This window comes from Pelophylax lessonae (genome assembly GCF_965119305.1).
Source record: "Pelophylax lessonae genome assembly, chromosome: 2".
NCBI lineage: Eukaryota > Metazoa > Chordata > Amphibia > Anura > Ranidae > Pelophylax > Pelophylax lessonae.
Window position 1 is genome coordinate 53,745,569 of NC_138769.1, and position 18,089 is coordinate 53,763,657.

At 49.8% G+C, this 18,089-nt stretch overlaps 1 protein-coding gene across 2 annotated transcripts in view; it reads right to left on the reverse strand.

The window, feature by feature from the left end:
* Positions 1–18,089, reverse strand: part of TTC3 (tetratricopeptide repeat domain 3) — a 456,491-nt gene that overhangs the window by 225,564 nt on the left and 212,838 nt on the right. Inside the window, exons 1-2 of one of the 2 annotated variants that reach the window (XM_082245195.1) lie at positions 15,116–15,139; positions 12,906–13,051 (exon numbers count right to left, since the gene is read on the reverse strand). The exons of the other annotated variant lie outside the window; for it this stretch is intronic. Of the exons in view, the coding sequence (XP_082101321.1) occupies positions 12,906–13,032 (127 nt within the window). The 5' untranslated portion in view covers positions 13,033–13,051; positions 15,116–15,139. Of the gene's footprint in view, positions 1–12,905; positions 13,052–15,115; positions 15,140–18,089 lie in introns of those variants that run through there. 2 annotated transcript variants of the gene reach the window in all.

Below are 18,089 nucleotides of genomic sequence, written 5' to 3' on the forward strand. Positions count from 1 at the left end.
TGGACAAGACTTTTTCAAGGTAAGTATTTGTCCTAACAGGTAAGTGCAACCCGGGACAGATCAGAGGCTAGCCATTGTGGAATGCACTAGCCCTGACTGTCCCGGGGGTATTTAAAAAACGGAATTTTTGTAAAATCTTACCTGTAAAATTCCTTTCTCTGAGTCCTCCGACAGTCGCCGCCTCTTCATATTCGTCACATATGGGGTATTAGACTTTGCTCCGAAGGAGTAGCTAGGCAACAGAATATGTTAACAATAAAGCTTTAACATATCCCACCCTCAAGGGGTGGTCCCCTCAGTCAATACCCTCCTACTTCCTGCAACCATATCTCAGTTTTAGTGGAATAGCAGTAGAGTATACATTCAAACCCCAAAAGAGGGGCGGGGGCGGCGACTGTCGGAGGACTCAGAGAAAGGAATTTTACAGGTAAGATTTTACAAAAATTCCGTTTTCTCTTACGTCCTCCGACAGTCGCCGCCTCTTCATATTCGTCACATATGGGGACGTCCCAAAGCAGTGCAAACATGAGGGGTGGGAAACGCATCCGCGCCGAAAGGCAACGCAGTCTCCACATCAAAGAAAGGAACCTTACCAAAGGAAGGAAACCAGCTGGGCAACAGCAAAAATAAGTGCTCAACAGGAGCAACAACCCAGGAAAAGACAAAAAAACCAGGGGATACAAAACTTATCCCAACAGCCAGGAGTCCCCAACAAGGGACCCTAGGGAACAGCCGCACTAAGAACCTTGCGGCCAAAGGAAGCATCCGCCGATGCCTGAACATCTACTTTGTAGAATTTTGTGAAAGTGTGTACGGTCGACCAAGTCGCCGCCTTACACACCTGGGCTACAGAAGCCCCATGACGACAGGCCCAAGACGTACTCAGAGATCTAGTAGAGTGCGCCTTCACAGGCACAGGGGGAACCTTCCCCTGCAAGGCATAGGCCTGTTCAATGGACTGCCTGATCCATTTGGCAATGGTAGAGGCGGAAGCCGCCATGCCCTTCCGAGGACCCTCTGGAAGAACAAACAAGGAGTCCGTCTTTCGAAAAGACTCAGTCGATTTAAGGTAAACCCTAATCGCCCGAACATCCAGAGAATGTAGTCTCACCTCCTTTGGATGTTTAGGCTTCGTGCACAACGAAGGCAAAACAATATCCTCGTTAAGATGGAATTCCGAAACTCGTTTCGGCAGAAAAGAAGGATTAGGTCGCAAGACCACCTTATCCAAATGAACAACCAGGTACGGAGACTTGCAGGACAAAGCCGCCAGTTCCGACACTCTGCGAGCCGAAGTGATCGCCACCAAAAAGGCGACCTTTTTGGACAACATAGACAACGATATCTCCCTGATCTGTTCAAAAGGAGCACGTTGTAACACAGACAGGACTAGATTCAAGTCCCAAGGGGGCAAAGGATCCCTCCTAGGAGGAACCAGATGCCGCACACCCTGAATAAAAGTGCCAACCAAGGAGTTGGAAGCCACGGGACGTTGAAACAGAACGGCCAGCGCAGACACCTGACCCTTTATCGTAGCCAGCGCCAAACGCTGATCGACACCCGTCTGAAGGAAAGACAGCACACGGGAAACCGAGTACGTGCGGGGTGAAAACCCCCTGGACTCACACCAGGCAAAATAGGCCTTCCAAGTACGGTAATAAACCTTTCCCGAGGAAGACTTCCTCGCGTTGATCAAGGTATGAACAACCTCTGGAGAGAGACCCTTCTCCTTCAGGACCTCGGTCTCAACAGCCAGGCCGTCAAAGCCAGCGACTGTAAAGCAGGATGGTAAATCGGTCCTTGAGACAGTAGATCGTCCCGAAGAGGCAGACGCCAGGGGGCGTCGACCGCCAGATTCACGAGGTCTGCGTACCAGGACCGGCGAGGCCAGTCCGGTGCCACAAGAATCACCGTGCTGCGTTCCGAGTGTAACCTGCGAAGGAACCGGGACAGCAACTGAATCGGTGGAAACGCGTACATCAGCCTGTACTGATGCCACGGGGCCACTAACGCGTCCGACGCGTCTGCCCGAGGGTCGCGCGTCCTTGCCACGAACCTCTTCACCTTGTAGTTGAGGCGAGACGCGAACAGGTCCACATCTGGAAGACCCCACTTCGCGCACAACATCTGGAAGACAGCCGGGTGGAGAGACCATTCCCCCTGATCCAGGGTCTGGCGACTCAGATAGTCCGCCTGCCAGTTCTCCACTCCCGGAATGTGAACCGCCGTTATCGCCGGGACATGAGTCTCGGCCCAAGACAGAATGTCGGCCACTTCTCGAGCCGCTCGGGCACTCCTGGTGCCCCCTTGGTGGTTGATGTAGGCCACCGCCGTGGCATTGTCCGTCTGCACCCGAACCGGGCAGCCCTGCAGCCGGTCCGTCCAGCGATGAAGACAGAGCCTTATCGCACGCAATTCCAGAATGTTGATCGGGAGGGAAGACTCCCCCTCCGACCAGGTCCCCTGGGCGGACAGAACGCCCAGAACACCACCCCAGCCCGACAGGCTGGCATCCGTGGTGATTATCGTCCACGAGATCGGACGAAACGACTTGCCCCCGGACACCAACGGGGACTGGAGCCACCACAGAAGGTTTTCCCTGGTGCGATGACTCAACGAGATCTGAAGATCCAGAGATTGAGGTCGCCCGTCCCACTTGGACAAGATCTCCGCCTGGAGACCCCGCGTGTGAAACTGCGCGAAAGGAATCGCCTCGAAAGCCGAGACCATCAATCCCAGACATCTCATACACGTCCGCAGAGACGAGTTCGGAACGTCCCTGAGGGACCTGACTTCCTCCTGAAGAGTCCTGAGTTTGTCTTCCGGCAGGAAGACCTTCGCCTGCACCGAGTCCAGTATCATTCCCAGATAGGGAAGACGAACCGACGGACTCAGTGTCGACTTTGGAACATTTATCGTCCAACCGAACTCCTGCAGAGTTTGCATCGTGACAGACAGGTCCTTCTCCAGACCCTGACTGGTCGCAGACCGAATCAGAATGTCGTCCAGATACCCCAGGACAGAAATGCCCTGGGCTCTCAATAATGCCAGAACCGGTGCAAGCACTTTGGTGAAGACCCGCGGAGCCGAGGCGAGCCCAAAGGGCAACGCCACGAACTGGTAGTGATCCTCCGCAATGGCAAATCGAAGATATCTCTGATGACCCTCGAATATGGGGATGTGAAGATACGCATCCTTCAAATCGATGGAGGCCATGAATTCCCCCGGAACCAGGGCAGCCACCACCGAGCGCAGGGATTCCATGCGGAACTTGCGAACCCGCACAGAGCGGTTCAGAGCTTTCAAGTCCAGAATTGGACGAACCTTGCCCTCCTTTCTGGGCACGGTGAACAGATTGGAATAAAACCCCCGAAATCTGTCCCGATGAGGCACCGGAACCACCACTCCCTGAGCCCTCAGGTCCCGCACCGCCAGGTGCAGATCCCGCAGGCGCTCTGGAGACAGTTGTAGATTTGAGGGAAAAAATCTGCTCTCTGGCCGAGAGAGAAACTCGATCTTGTAACCAGATCGAACGATTTCCAGAACCCATCTGTCCCGCACACGGGCCAACCAGGGCTGAAGAAAACCGAGCAAGCGTCCCCCCACCCCAAAACTGGGTGAGGGCGCCCCTTCAGGCCGAACTGTTATGGGCCGCAGGTCCGGATTGGCCGGACTTCTGTTTCCCAGACCAGGGTTTCTTCTGAGAGCCCTGGCCCTTGAACGGTTTGCCCTTGTAGTGCGGCCGAAAGGCACGAAAGGACCCCTGAGGGGGCCGAAAATGAGCATGCTTCTTCCCAGAAGCCCCCTTAGCCTTGGGGAAATGGGGCAAGAGAGTGCTCTTACCCCCGGTAATCCCCTTAATCAACACATCCAGGGACTCCCCAAAAAGGCGAGACCCATCATAAGGCAGATTGGCTAAGGTTTTACGTGAAGATTGGTCCACCGACCAACATTTCAACCAAACCAGGCGGCGAGACAACACCGCCACGCTGTGCACACGCGCGGCCAACGGAATCAGGTCCAGGTCCGCATCACACAGATACATGACACCCTGGTGGATCTGATCCACCATATCCAGGGTCGCCGCCGAGGCCGAATCGGCCACTAGGACGCGCCTAAGCATCTGCGTCCAACTTGCGATCGCCTGGGCCGCCATGAGAGAAGCAAACAGAGCCTTAAGCATAGAACCCGTAACAGAATAAGTATGACGGGCAAGAGACTCCAGTCTCCTATCCGTGGCATCACGGAAAACAGGGGATCCCTCTGCAGGGATCGCAGTGGCTTTGTTCAAAACCGCAATAGCATGATCCACTGGCGGAGGCACACACCACCGTTCATCAGTGGCAGGCGAGAAAGGATAACGCAGCTTAAATTTACTTGGTACCGCAAAAGGCTTGCGCAAATCGCGCCATTGGTCCTTAACAGCGCGCTGAAAATCAGCATTGCAGGGAAAAACCTGCGGCGTCCTGCGTTTTCTCTGCGTCCCATAAGCCGCCAAGGCAGCTGGGGGACACACCTCGTCCTGCAAACGTAGCGTCTGCTTAATGGAAGCAATCAACTCATCCATGATTGCAAGCTCTTCAGGCGAGCCAGGGGGAGAATTATCAACCCCCTCAACTTCAGCCTCTACCTCAGACCCCACTAGATCAAGAGAGGAGCGGGACCCCGATAGGGGGGTCCCCGCCAGAACAGCCCCATCACCTTCACCCTCAGAATCAGAGGACAGAGCAACTCTGGGCCGTTTAGTAGATTGAGCAGCCACCAGCATTTGCACCTGTGCAGCAAGGCCAGCCACAATAGTGGCCAAATCCCCCCCTGGGGGGGAAACAGCGGTCCCCTGGCTTTCCACCAATACTGTGGGAAACTTGCCCTCCTGAGAATCCATTGCCCCTGTATGCCAGACAACCAAGGGTTAACTGCCCCCTTACAGCAAGCGCGGCAAGCGCAGCCCACCGCACCACACTCAGGCACAATGAGACCCCCACAGGGAATATACAGACTGAATACAGGCAATGGAATACAGGAATAGAAGGATAAAACCTGAGGAGACTCCGCTGCTGCTGCTGCCTCGATCGGCGCTTCCAGGAGAGAGGAAGTGATGCTGCCAGGGCGCTCCATGTAAGCCTATGGAGGCTACAAGAAAATGGCCGCCGTGCATGTAAACCATGCGGCCGGAGCGGGCGCCGGTAAAATGGCGCCGTTTGGCGCCGAAATCGCCGCTCCACAGTGCATAAAATCACACACAATATTATCCCATAATATGGATACATGTTAGATCGCCGCAGCGATCGCTGTATATGCCCCAACATGCCATTAAAAACATGCCCCACAGCACACAGCTCCTCACACTGCCCAGCCTGACATACTCAGTGTCATACAGCTCCCCCCCCCCTTGCAGCCCACAGCATGCAGCCGAGATATAGGGAGACAAGCAGTGTGATTAAAGGCAGGTTACACAGTCCCAGACTGAGACCCCCCCCAGACAGACAGGTCCCCACATAGATACACTTACCTCACATGGCGTGGGGAACCCGCACAGGCGAACAAGCCGCTGCACATGAGGCAGGGAGAGTCGCAATTCAAGACGCACACAATGGCGGTTCAGAAACCGCACAGCGTCCGGTGAGGTAGCCACCTCACCAATCATCCCTGCACCGAACAGGGATGGGTCGTTCACCGTGCCAGGAGCGTTACCTGGCTGAACGCTCGATGGCAGACTGGGAAGCCACTGACCCACGACCTGCGACCAGGGGGATCAGCCCGAGACCCAGTCCGCATGATCCTCTTCGTCCGAAGAACTAACTAATGCTGACAAAAATAACAGCTAAGTAAAGGTAGAGAGAAAACTCAAACAAAATATCAAAAAGAAGAAAGAGTCTGGGACAAAAAGTCCCAGCACAGAGAGAGCCAGCCACTCCTGACAAGCTAGACATTAAAACTGAGATATGGTTGCAGGAAGTAGGAGGGTATTGACTGAGGGGACCACCCCTTGAGGGTGGGATATGTTAAAGCTTTATTGTTAACATATTCTGTTGCCTAGCTACTCCTTCGGAGCAAAGTCTAATACCCCATATGTGACGAATATGAAGAGGCGGCGACTGTCGGAGGACGTAAGAGAAAAAAAAAATTCCAGGGTGGAACTCCGCTTTAAATCAATTCTACTGTTACAGTTTTACACTATGTGGAGGCCTTTTGTATTTTTACGGCCCAACGGAATACATTACATGTTAAAGTGAGAGGGGATCCGATCCTGTAATTGAGACATGAGGCCCTCAGTATTGTCTTCTAACCACCATACTCCTAACTTACACAAGCGTGGCTGACTCAGTGCTACGGTATCGGAGTCCACAGGTTGCGATAAGCGCAATATCTCCTTTGGTGGTGGATGTTCACACATGGGTGATTGACACATGAACTATAATTGTCATCATCCATAACTACCATAACTGCATCAAGGACTCTTCTTCTTCTTTGTTGGGATATCACATGATCTGGACTTTTAACTCTGAATTTTTGCACATTGCACTTTATTGATTATATACAAAGCGTGGCTTGCATCAAGCGTTCACATTTTAATTTTTTTTTTAGTGCTGCACTGTTATAATATATATTTGTAATAATTTGTAGCAGAGTTTACATGTGTCCAAAAAAAAAAAAAAAAGAAGCTGTGCAGGAAGCAGCACTGCCCACGCACAATGACTAAACATGGCTCCAAGAACACAATCAGCAATGTATAGATGGAACAATGTCAACAGTCGAACTTCTGCCCAGAAATTCCAGCTATTACATAGCAAAGAGCAAAGGTGGGAGTACATGTGTAACTAGCCATCCACTGCCTGGTAGTATGAAACGTCATTTCATAATCAGGGCCAGCCGAAAGAACTTATTACACAAATGTCCTAAGTCATGTAAAACATTTCTAGTTGACTTCTCTATAAATTTTGCGGTTTCAGTAATAGAGAACTGAATGAGGAAGCAGTGTAGAGATTTAGAACCTGCAGATATAGGGCAATATGCAATTTAAAAAAGTTTTTTCTCAAACTGAAGTGCTTGGTCATGAATATGTCAGCAGCCAGCGGGCAGCTCCAGGGCGCCATGTTGCTGGATCCATGGTGAGTATAGTTTCACTTTAAAATTGGAAACTTTTTATTTTTTTATTGCAGAATTTCATGCAATTAAGACCCCTTTCACACTTGTGCAACCTGAAAGTCGCGGGACTTTGCGGCAATTTTTTGCCACGATTTTGACCCGACTTTTATTGGACTTGAAGCAATGTCTGTGTAATCTTAAGGTCTATGGACCTCAAATTGCATCAAAGTCGGACAAAAGTAGTGGGGGGACTACTTTGAAATCGCACAGATATGAACGGTACTCATTGGAAATCAGAGTATGACTTAGTCATGCGATTTTGCAGTCCTAAGTCACAGGGACAAGTCACACAAGCGTGAAAGGGGCCTAAAAATATTTAAAAATAAATAAAAAAAAGTTAGGTCTCCTGAAGGTGAATGCTACATTAAGAACAGCTGTTACGCTGCATTCATACCTCAGCATTTTGATTCACGGGCAGATTTGCTGTGATTCTGCCACATGATTTAAAAGCGCCCAGGTTTGAATGACAAATCGCAGTACACATATTTGAGATGGCACCTAAAATAGCAGTACGGTTTTGGTGAGATAAATCGTGCCGCAATCACAGCACACCACATCGTGTGAAGCTTGTCACCCAAAAAAAAAAAAAAAATAATAACCTCAGGAGCTACTTTTGGGCGGGATGCTTCACGGGAAGTGGTTTGCTGCGATTGTAGCGCGATTCATCGCTCAACCAAGATTTTAGGTGCCATTCAAATGAATGCCATCTGAATGCCAAATGTGTGTTCTGCGATTTGTCATTCACACACTGGCACTTTGAAATCGCAGGCAAAATCGCGGCAAATCTACCCATGATCCAAAATGCAGGAGGTGTGAACGCAGCCTTATTGCTTTTCATTCATATTCATTATTCAGGTTATACTTCATGCATGTCACAGATACAAGAGCTGCGGCTTTCATACACAGACAGTGTTTGTCCACCTTTTTCTCTCCGCTTGCCTATTCACACATCACCCTGTATTTTGTGAATGGTTAACAATACCCAATGGGGGAGATATTCTTAAAGCGGAGTTCCACTCATTTTTTTCACTTCCTCTTAATACAATCACTATGCTCCATTCGCTTTCAAATGGTAACTATTTTTATTTAAATTTTTTTTCTAAATACCTGTAATTCCTGATTTTGTGGAGCACTTCCTGCTCGGGCCGCCGCCTAGGCGACTGCGTCTTTAGGTGCTTCCCATGGACACCTGGGATATCGGCGTCATGCATCCCAGCAGTCCATGGGAATCGCCTAATACCGAAATCTTGCGTTATTTCCAGTCAGGAAATTACACGAACGGGAAGAGTTTGGGGCCATTTTCAAGGAGAAGCATCTACAGGTAGGAAGTGGAGCCACTCAGTTCCAAACAACAGCGGTAAGCAAGAAGTGATACGGGCACTAAGTAGGTGATGCAGGCACTGTACTGTCAGGAGGAAGGAGCGCCGCAGGTGCTAGATTGGGAGGTGCATGCTGGGTAGCCACCTGCACTGATTTCCGGAAATAGATACAAGAGGGCTTCAGATGCCCAAAGTGGAGATGGACCCTGCCAGCTTCCAATATCCAGATACTTTTATTCAATTTAAACATAAATAAAAAGGACTACATTAATAACCCTATCTAAAGATTTCATATAAAGTGGACCAACTTGGAAAAAAAAAAAAAAAAAAAAAATCGAATTTGGAGCTGCTGTTTGGCCCCACCTTCTCTCTCTCTCTCTCCTGATTGGCTAGCTGACTGATTGACAGCAGCAGGAGCCAATTAGGAGGAAGATTGCGGGACTGCCGAGGGACTCGTGGACATCACTGGATAGAGATGGGGCTCAGGTAGGTATTCGGAGGTAAAAAGCAAAACTGCGCTGATCAAAAATAAGAAAAGCAGAGTTAGGTATCTGGTAACTCTTTTTCTAGGAAGTCTTCCAGGGCAATATCTGGGAGATAGGTTTCCACCCCCTAAAACAGGAAACACATCATCCACCAATTTAAGAGGCTGTCACATACCTCAGTGCCTCAGTAATATACAAGTAACGGAGGAACAAAAGGCAAATATACACTATCCTTCCATAAAATGTCCATCTAAAAATAAATAGGGACGGGTATGAGTGCTGCCCTGGAGAACTTTCTAGGAAAGGTTACCAGGTACCTAACTTTTCTCAAGTCGTCTTCCAGAGCAGCATCTGAGAGGATTTAGCAGCCCCTTTCACACGGGCTTTCCGAACCGGTCCGCCTGTCAGTTTTTCAGGCAGACCTAATCAGATGCTCCATGCAGCCCTATGGAGCAACGGATACATCTCCGCTGACACCCACTGCTATCCAATCCTGTCCATGAAATCCGGATGGATGGAAACCCTATTTTCCATCCGTCTGAAGGATCAGATGAAAAAAAAGACAGGTGGTCTGTTTTCATTCACTCTCCCATAGAGGAGAGTGGGGCTCAGACAGCTCAGTCTCCGCTTCGGTAGCTCGATCCCCGCTGAGCAAAACAGAATCCGTCAGGCGCACCGCCTGTGTGTAAGAGGCCTTAACCTGGTCAGGCCTGGTAGTAAATTAAAGCTGCTGACATCCTGAGCCTGAAAATGTGGCCAGAGCAGTCAGAAGTACACCACCTGCCTGTGATAATGAGCTGTCATAAGGCACAGGTTTGTCTATGCAGCCCTTGCATAGAGGACTAGTCCAAGATCCAGTCAATTATATGTTGCAGGATCCACACCAAAATCAAGCACAAAAACCTGATTGCACCTAGACTGAAGGGAGAGGAAGGTGTCTGATTTATTTTACAGAGGAGACTAATCGGTTTAGGACTCAGCGATTCTTTTGCCACAGGTTTGCTTATGCACTTTTTGACAAAGATTAGCTGCCATTTGCCCTCATAGGAAGCATATGTTTTTAGGGAGGGAAGGCGCGCTGCTGGTTTTAGCCAAAATCGCCGCTAACACTAATTAGCATTGTGTGCATAGTGGTTTGGTAAGTACAGAGGTGGCCTCAGCATGCTCTGGCTTACTTGGAGTGGTCCGGGCCCACAGGCTCTGCAGGGCAGGATGATGCAGTATCAAACATGGTCAGCTTCAAGCAAACATCCAACACATTCTCCTTGAAAGCTTTCCTGCCCCACCTCCAACTGCCCCATCAGAAGTATGGGTGGACACATACCTGCTGATAGTGTGCTCTGTCCTCCCTGCTGCAGAAGGTGTCTGGCTCTGTAAGATTAGGGTGCATGTTCCAGGTTCCAAAAAACGCCACCTTGGCGAAACTGGAAGGGATGTCACTCGCTGCACCCAATCAGGATGTACTTGCAAGTGACGCAACCAGAAGTGTGGTGTACCACACATCCACTCATACCTCTACCAAGATGGCGCTGGTCAGAAGTGATAATGTCACCACGTCCCACGAGTAAGACACTGCCACCTTTGTCAACCATGTGCTCTGAACCCCCATGCCAGATCACAGCAGGTAAGAGCCAGTCCCTGGGGGGGAAAAAGAGCAAATGCCCCTCTGCCTCTTGGCCCTGCAGCAATGAGTGAGTCACACTCAGGGTGCTATTGATTCGATGCTTGCAGATGGGGGGGGGGGGGGGGAGGGAACAGTTGCTTACCCCCAGAGGGAGCAAAAGCTAAGGAAAAAAAGGAGGGAGTAACCCAATGGGGGGGTCCTCTAGTTGCCCTTGTCCTGAAGCTGCCTTAACTCCCTAGAGACTTATGCAGGCAGTAGGACGGGGAGGCCCTTGCAACTAGTACATACCCTAGAAGAAAATTAACTGCTTGTAACTCCTGTTGGTCCAGAGGAAACACAAGAACTGAGGTATGCGACGGCCTTTTAAAATGGTGGACGATTGGTTTCCTGTCTTAGGTGGGAGGAGACCTATCTCTCAGATGCTGCCTGGAAGACGACTTGAGAAAAATTGTGCGCATACAACAGCAGTAACTCTTCTGCAAGACACACACAGCACATTTATCATAATCTACATAGAGTTGTGCTTAAAATATACAAGAAATAAAGACAGTCCAAACAATGATACCACAAAGTCCATCCAATCACAAAGTGCACTTTTCATCACCCAAATGATGTGAGATACCATGTGAAAAAAAAAAAAGCCTCCACCTCCTAGATTGGTTGCTTACCAAAAAGTATTGACCTCCTATAACGGAAGGTCTCTCTCGTTGTGGCTTTAGCCCAGCCTAGGCTCTATACTGCCAGTCACCACTCTCTGCTCAGATTAGACCAGAGAACTGAGCGATCAGTGATCTTTAACCACTTAAGCCCCAGAAGATTTTACCCCCTTCCTGACCAGGGGGTATTTTGCGATTCAGCACTGCGTGACTTTAACGGACAATTGCGCGGTCGTGCAACACTGTACCTAAACTAATTTGACGTCCTTTTTTTCCCCCACAAACAGAGCTTTCTTTTGGTGGTTTTTGATCACCTGTGCGATTTTTTGATCATGTGCTATAAACAAAAAAGAGCGACAATTTGCAAAAATAACAACACTATTTTTCACATTTATTTTATATGAAATTCCCCAAAAAAAAAAATGTAAAAATCTAAATTTTTTAACATTTTCGGCCAATTTGTTTTATGCTACATATGTTTGGTAAAAAAAAAAAAAAAAAAAAAAATCGCAAAAAGCGTATTTTGATTGGTTTGCGCAAAAGTTATCGCGTTTACTAACAAAGGGAAAGATTTTTGTCATTTTTGTTGTTTTTTTTTTTAACGCGTAATGGCGGTGATCTGCGATTTTTTTTGCGGTACTGCGACATTGCGGCGGACAGATCGGACCCTTGACTGACATTTTTGGGGTTACCAGTGACATTACTACAGTAATCAGTGCTATACATATGCACTGTTACTGCAAAATGACACTGGCAGTGAAGGGGTTAACTTTATTTGAGAAGGAGGGGTTATGTGTGTCCCTAGGGGCGTGATTCTAACTGGGATTGGCTGTGGCTTGAGCTGTAGGAACAGAGATCAACGGTCCTACATAGTAGAACCGTATGATCACTGTTTCTACACAGGGGAGAATGACAGGCGGCTTGTTTACACTAGCCGCCTGCCTTTCTCCCTCTCCATCGACGATCGCCGAGTCACACGCGCAGGGGAGGGGGTTGTGACCGCGCGGGAGCGGGCCTACGGCGGCGCGCGCTCGCTCCCCAGAGCCTCACAGGCTAGTGACATATATATACGCCACTTTGCCTGTGAGGGGCTGACCGCCGCAGTATATGTACTTGCGGCGGTCGGCAAGTGGTTAATCGGTCAGTTCCCAGTGTAGAGCCAGCTGGGGACAGTTGCAGCATCAATGCTGCTGCATCCATCTAGTCTCAAGAGTGAATGAACCCCGTGAATGAACAGAGGCCTAGGCTGGGCTATAGCCACAAGTGACAGAGACCTTCCCTGATAGGAGGAGTCAATACTACAGTATTTGGTAAGCAGCCAATCTAGGAGGTGGAGGCTTTTTATTTTTACGTGAGATCACACATCATTCGGATAATAAAGAGTGCACTTTGTGATTTGATGGACTTTATGGTATCACTCTTTGGACTGTCTTTATTTATTTTTCTATTTTAAGCACCACTCTATTTGGATTAGAAAGTATTAGGGGGTGCGGGGCGGCTGCTACACAAGCCACGTTTTTTATAATAAAAAGCCTTCTGCCTTTACAACGCCTTTAAAGTTAAACTCCAGCTCAAGGATCCTAAATGTGATGATGTCCTCATAGCTGCAAAATTATTTTGCACCACCATATAACCAATTACATCTCTTGTGAAATTCTGTAGCGTGACGTACCGACATCAGACATGGCAAGAAGATGCTCCTTCTCCATATCAGTCAAATCAGCATCTGATATGCCAACGATTCGTCCATTCTCCAGGTCCACCTGCTTATACAGGGTTTTCCTCTTTTTGTGCTCCATTTTGGTTTAGAATGCAGTTCTGTCAGGGAGAGAAAATTTCATTACTAAGACATTCAAACAAAACTGCAGTAGAAGTCAAAGGGTTGCTTCATCTTTGCAGTAAAGTGCACTATGCAGACAAGGGCCCCCAATAACACTTGTGTGACTTGTCATGAGACTTTGGACCCCAAAGTTGCAGGACAAGTCGCACCCTATGTTTTCCAATGAGTACTGTTCATATCTGTGTGGCTTAAACCATGAGCCTCCTGGGCACTTTTACCCCCATCCTGTCCAGGCCAACTTTCAGCGCTGTCGCACTTTGAATGACAATTGCGCCGTCATGCAACACTGTACCCAAATTACATTATTATCATTTTTTTTCAGACATATAGAGCTTTCTTTGGGTGGTATTTCATCACCACTGGGTTTTTTATTCAAAAAAAATGTATTTTTCTCCTTCAATGATGTGCACTGATGGGGAGACACTGGTAATTAGGACACCGATAATCAGTGCAGAAGGAAGTGACAGTGTCGGGGGGGGGGGGGAAGGAAGTGACAGCGTCACCGGGGGGGAGAGGAAGTGACAGCGTCACGGGGGGGGGGGGAGAGGAAGTGACAGTGTCCCGGGGGGGGAGAGGAAGTGACAGTGTCACGGGGGGGGGAAGAAGTGACGGTGACACTGGGGGGGGAGAGAAGAAGTGACGGTGACACTGGGGGGGGAGAGAAGAAGTGACGGTGACACTGGGGGGGGGGAGAGAAGAAGTGACGGTGACACTGGGGGGGGAGAGAAGAAGTGACGGTGACACTGGGGGGGGGAGAGAAGAAGTGACGGTGACACTGGGGGGGGGAGAGAAGAAGTAACGGTGACACGGGGGGGGGGGAGAGAAGAAGTGACGGTGACACGGGGGGGGAGAGAAGAAGTAACGGTGACACGGGGGGGGGGAGAAGTGACGGTGACACGGGGGGGGGGGGGAGAGAAGAAGTGACGGTGACACGGGGGGGGGGGGAGAGAAGAAGTGATGGTGACACGGGGGGTGGAGAGAAGAAGTGATGCAACGGAAGCCGGAAGTGGTATGGCGGCTGGTGGTGAGTATGTGGAGAGAAGAAGTGACGGTGACACGGGGGGGAGAGAAGAAGTGACGGTGACACGGGGGGGAGAGAAGAAGTGACGGTGACACGGGGGGGAGAGAAGAAGTGACGGTGACACGGGGGGGGAGAAGAAGTGACGGTGACACGGGGGGGGGGAGAAGAAGTGACGGTGACATGGGGGGGGGGGGAGAAGAAGTGACGGTGACACGGGGGGGAGAGAAGAAGTGATGGTGACACGGGGGGGGGGGGAGAGAAGTGATGGTGACACGGGGGGGGGGGGAGAGAAGTTATGGTGACACGGGGGGGGGGGGGGGAGAAGAAGTGATGGTGACACTGGGGGGGAGAGAAGTGACGGTGACACTGGGGGGGGGGGGAGAAGAAGTGATGGTGACACGGGGGGGAGAGAAGAAGTGATGGTGACACGGGGGGGAGAGAAGAAGTGATGGTGACACGGGGGGAGAGAAGAAGTGATGGTGACACGGGGGGGGGGAGAGAAGTGATGGTGACACGGGGGGGGGGGGAGAGAAGTGATGGTGACACGGGGGGGGGGGGGGAAGAAGTTATGGTGACACGGGGGGGGGGGGGGGAGAAGAAGTGATGGTGACACTGGGGGGAAGAGAAGTGATGGTGACACTGGGGGGAAGAGAAGTGACGGTGACACTGGGGGGGGGGGAGAAGTGACGGTGACACGGGGGGGGGGGAGAAGAAGTGATGGTGACACGGGGGGGGGAGAGAAGAAGTGATGGTGACACGGGGGGGGGGGAGAGAAGAAGTGATGGTGACACGGGGGGGGGGGGGGAGAGAAGTGATGGTGACACTGGGGGGAGAGAAGAAGTGACGGTAAAACGGGGGAGAAAAGAAGTGACAGTGACACGTGGGGGGGGGGGGAGAAAAGTGTGGGCAGGTAAACAAACAACTATCCGGACTATGGGAAGTGTGGTGAGGAAATGGGGCCTTCCTCCATATGGTACCCCGCCCCCACTATACCCTGACCCCCCCTCAGCCGCACTTGTACCTGAGGCGCGCACAGCACAGGCCCTTCTTCTTCTATCTCTCCTCCTGCCGCTCTCCTCCTCCCCCTCCTCCGCTTGTTCACTACAGCGGCCAGCAAACTAGCCTTTCCGCGACACACACCGAAGAAATGTGACGTCACGGCGCACTTCCTGGCACGTTGCCCGCACGACAGGATGCCATTGGGCGTGGAATCGGCTGACGCGCCCACAAGAACTTGGAACGCATTGTTTGCGGTTCACGCTTATCACCTGCTGGTCGAGGGACAGAACTGCAACGGAAGCCGGAAGTGGTATGGCGGCTGGTGGTGAGTATGTGCTGGGGGTTAGTAGGGGGATATGACTGAGGGGAAGGGGGTGCAGGGACAGCTGATGTGTATGTTTACCTCCCAGCAGCTTCTCTTGAAGATCCATACTTTATATTTTCTCCTAATCCTTCTGACCTATTTTTTTAAGCTTTCACATTTAAAGGGATAGTTCATCTTTACCAAAACTCTGTCTGTGCAGGTAAGGGGTGTCTGTAAATAAAAAACAAAATGGGTGCACAGCTCTGACTAAAGGTGAATAAAGCCCTTACTATAGGTGTAGGCCATTTACATTCCTCATGAAGCTGACCTGAAAATTCCCAGGATGTTACTAAGGATGTTATTAAAGCGGAGTTCCGGCCTCGGAAATGTTTTTTCAATGAAAATCCCCCCGGGACAGTCAGGGCTAGTACATTCCACAATGGATAGCCTCTGTACTGTCCCAGGTTGCACTTACCTTTTAGAAGAAATACTTACCTTGAAAATTTCTCCTCCAGCGCTGCCATCTTAGGTGTGGGCAGCTGAAGCCAACGCATCCTCTTCTGCGTCCTCTTTGTCCCAGAATGCGCCTGCACCGGCCCCACTCGTCACTTCCGGGGCAGGCGCGTCATCCCTGCACAGCTTCTGGGCATGCCCAGAAGCTGTTTAGCAGGGAATGAGGCGCTGCACCGGAACTGACGAGCGGTGTCGGTGCAGGCGCATTGATTCCTGGGAGCGATGACGTTCAGCTCCCAGGAGTTATCGCAAGCAGGAAGTGAGGGCGCGGCTGAAGGTAAGTATACTTTCTTCAAAAACAAGGTAAGTAAGAAAAAAAAAAAACCAGGAGTATCCATTTGTTTTTTAGGGGATTTACAGCAAGCGGATGGGCCAAAGTTGTTTTTGAGCCCGGAAGTCTGCTTTAACCACTTAAGCCCCGGAAGATTTTACCCCCTTCCTGACCAGGGGGTATTTTGCTATTCGGCACTGCGTGAATTTAACAATTGCGCGGTCATGCGACGCTGTACCTAAACGAATTTAGCGTCCTTTTTTCCCACAAACAGAGCTTTCTTTTGGTGGTATTTGATCACCTGTGCGATTTTTTTTGATCATGCGCTATAAACAAAAAAAGAGTGTCAGTTTTGCAAAAATAACAATATTTTTCACATTTTTTTTATATGAAATTCCCCCAAAAAAATGTAAAAATCAAAATTTTTTTAACATTTTAGGCCAATTTTTTTTTTTTTTACCATATTTTTGGTAAAAAAAATCGCAAGCGTATTTTGATTGATTTGCGCAAAAGTTATTGCGTTTACTAACAAAGGGAAAGATTTTTGTTGTTTTTTTCTTTTAACGCGTAATGGCGGCGATCTGCAATTTTATTTTATTTATTTTTTTTTTTGCAGGACTGCGACATTAGGGCGGACAGATCGGACCCTTGACTGACATTTTTCACACTTTTGGGGTTACCAGTGACATTTCTACAGTAATCAGTGTTATACAAATGCACTGTTACTGTAAAAATGACGCTGGCAGTGAAGGGGTTAACTTTTTTTTAGAGGGAGGGGTTAGGTGTGTCCCTAGGGGCGTGCTTCTAACTGTGATTGGCTGTGGCTTGATGTGTAAGAACAGTGATCAAAGGTCCTACATAGCAGAACCATATGATCACCATTCTTACACAGGGGAGAATGACAGGCGGCTTTGTTTACATTAGCTGCCTGCCTTTCTCCCGGTGTAACGGACGATTGCGAGTGCCCCGCGGACATCGGGTCTGCTGGGCACAGGCGTGGGGGGGTCCGTGACCGAGCGGGAGCGCGCATCCGGCGGCGGGCGCTCGCTCCCCAGAGCCTCACAGGCTAGCGACGTAGACCTACGTCGCTTTGCCTGTGAGGGGCTGACTGCCGACGTAAATCGTCATTAGGCAGTCGGCAAGTGGTTAACCACTTGCCGACTGCACTATAACTGAATGACAGCGAACAGCCAGTTCTGGGAGGTCATAATATGAAGTCCTCCCGTGGTTGCACCCACTGCGGCGTGCTCTGTGATCGCCCTGTCCTCTGGACGCAGCTTTTTTTTTAAACAGATTGAGGTAAAGAGCCAATCAGCGGCTTAGTACCACACCCAGTCAGGACACTGATTATCACAGCAGTGCCGAATATCAATGCCCATCAGTGAGTCCCGGTTCACACTATAGCGATGACAGACATCGTATGTGATTTGGAGTGCACTTCTCTGAAAATCGCATGCGATGCGAATTCAGCCATACAGATTCTATGGATGAATTTGCATCGGATTCGGACAGAACACGCACAGGACCCTTGTTTGGGTCCGCAACAGAATCGGGTCGCATGGTGGTTCACACCAATGCGATCCGATTTATGTCCGAACTGTCAGTTCGCACTGCGATATGCAAACTAATCTGGGGGTGTCGTTAAAGTGGAGTTCCAGCCAGTTCCAGCCTTTTTTTTTTTTATTTTTTTAAATCACCCCCTTGATAGTCGCCAAGTATGTATTGGAAATCATAAAAAAAAAAAAAATAAAATAAATAACACTATCCAAAAGGGAATGGCGGAGTGATAAGCAGCAAATGCAGATTTAGATGCAAATTAGGGTAGAACTCCACTTGAACTTTGTATTGACACCCAGGGCCACTGATAAGGGGGGGACCACCGGTCCTCTTGTAGGGGGCCGAGCACAC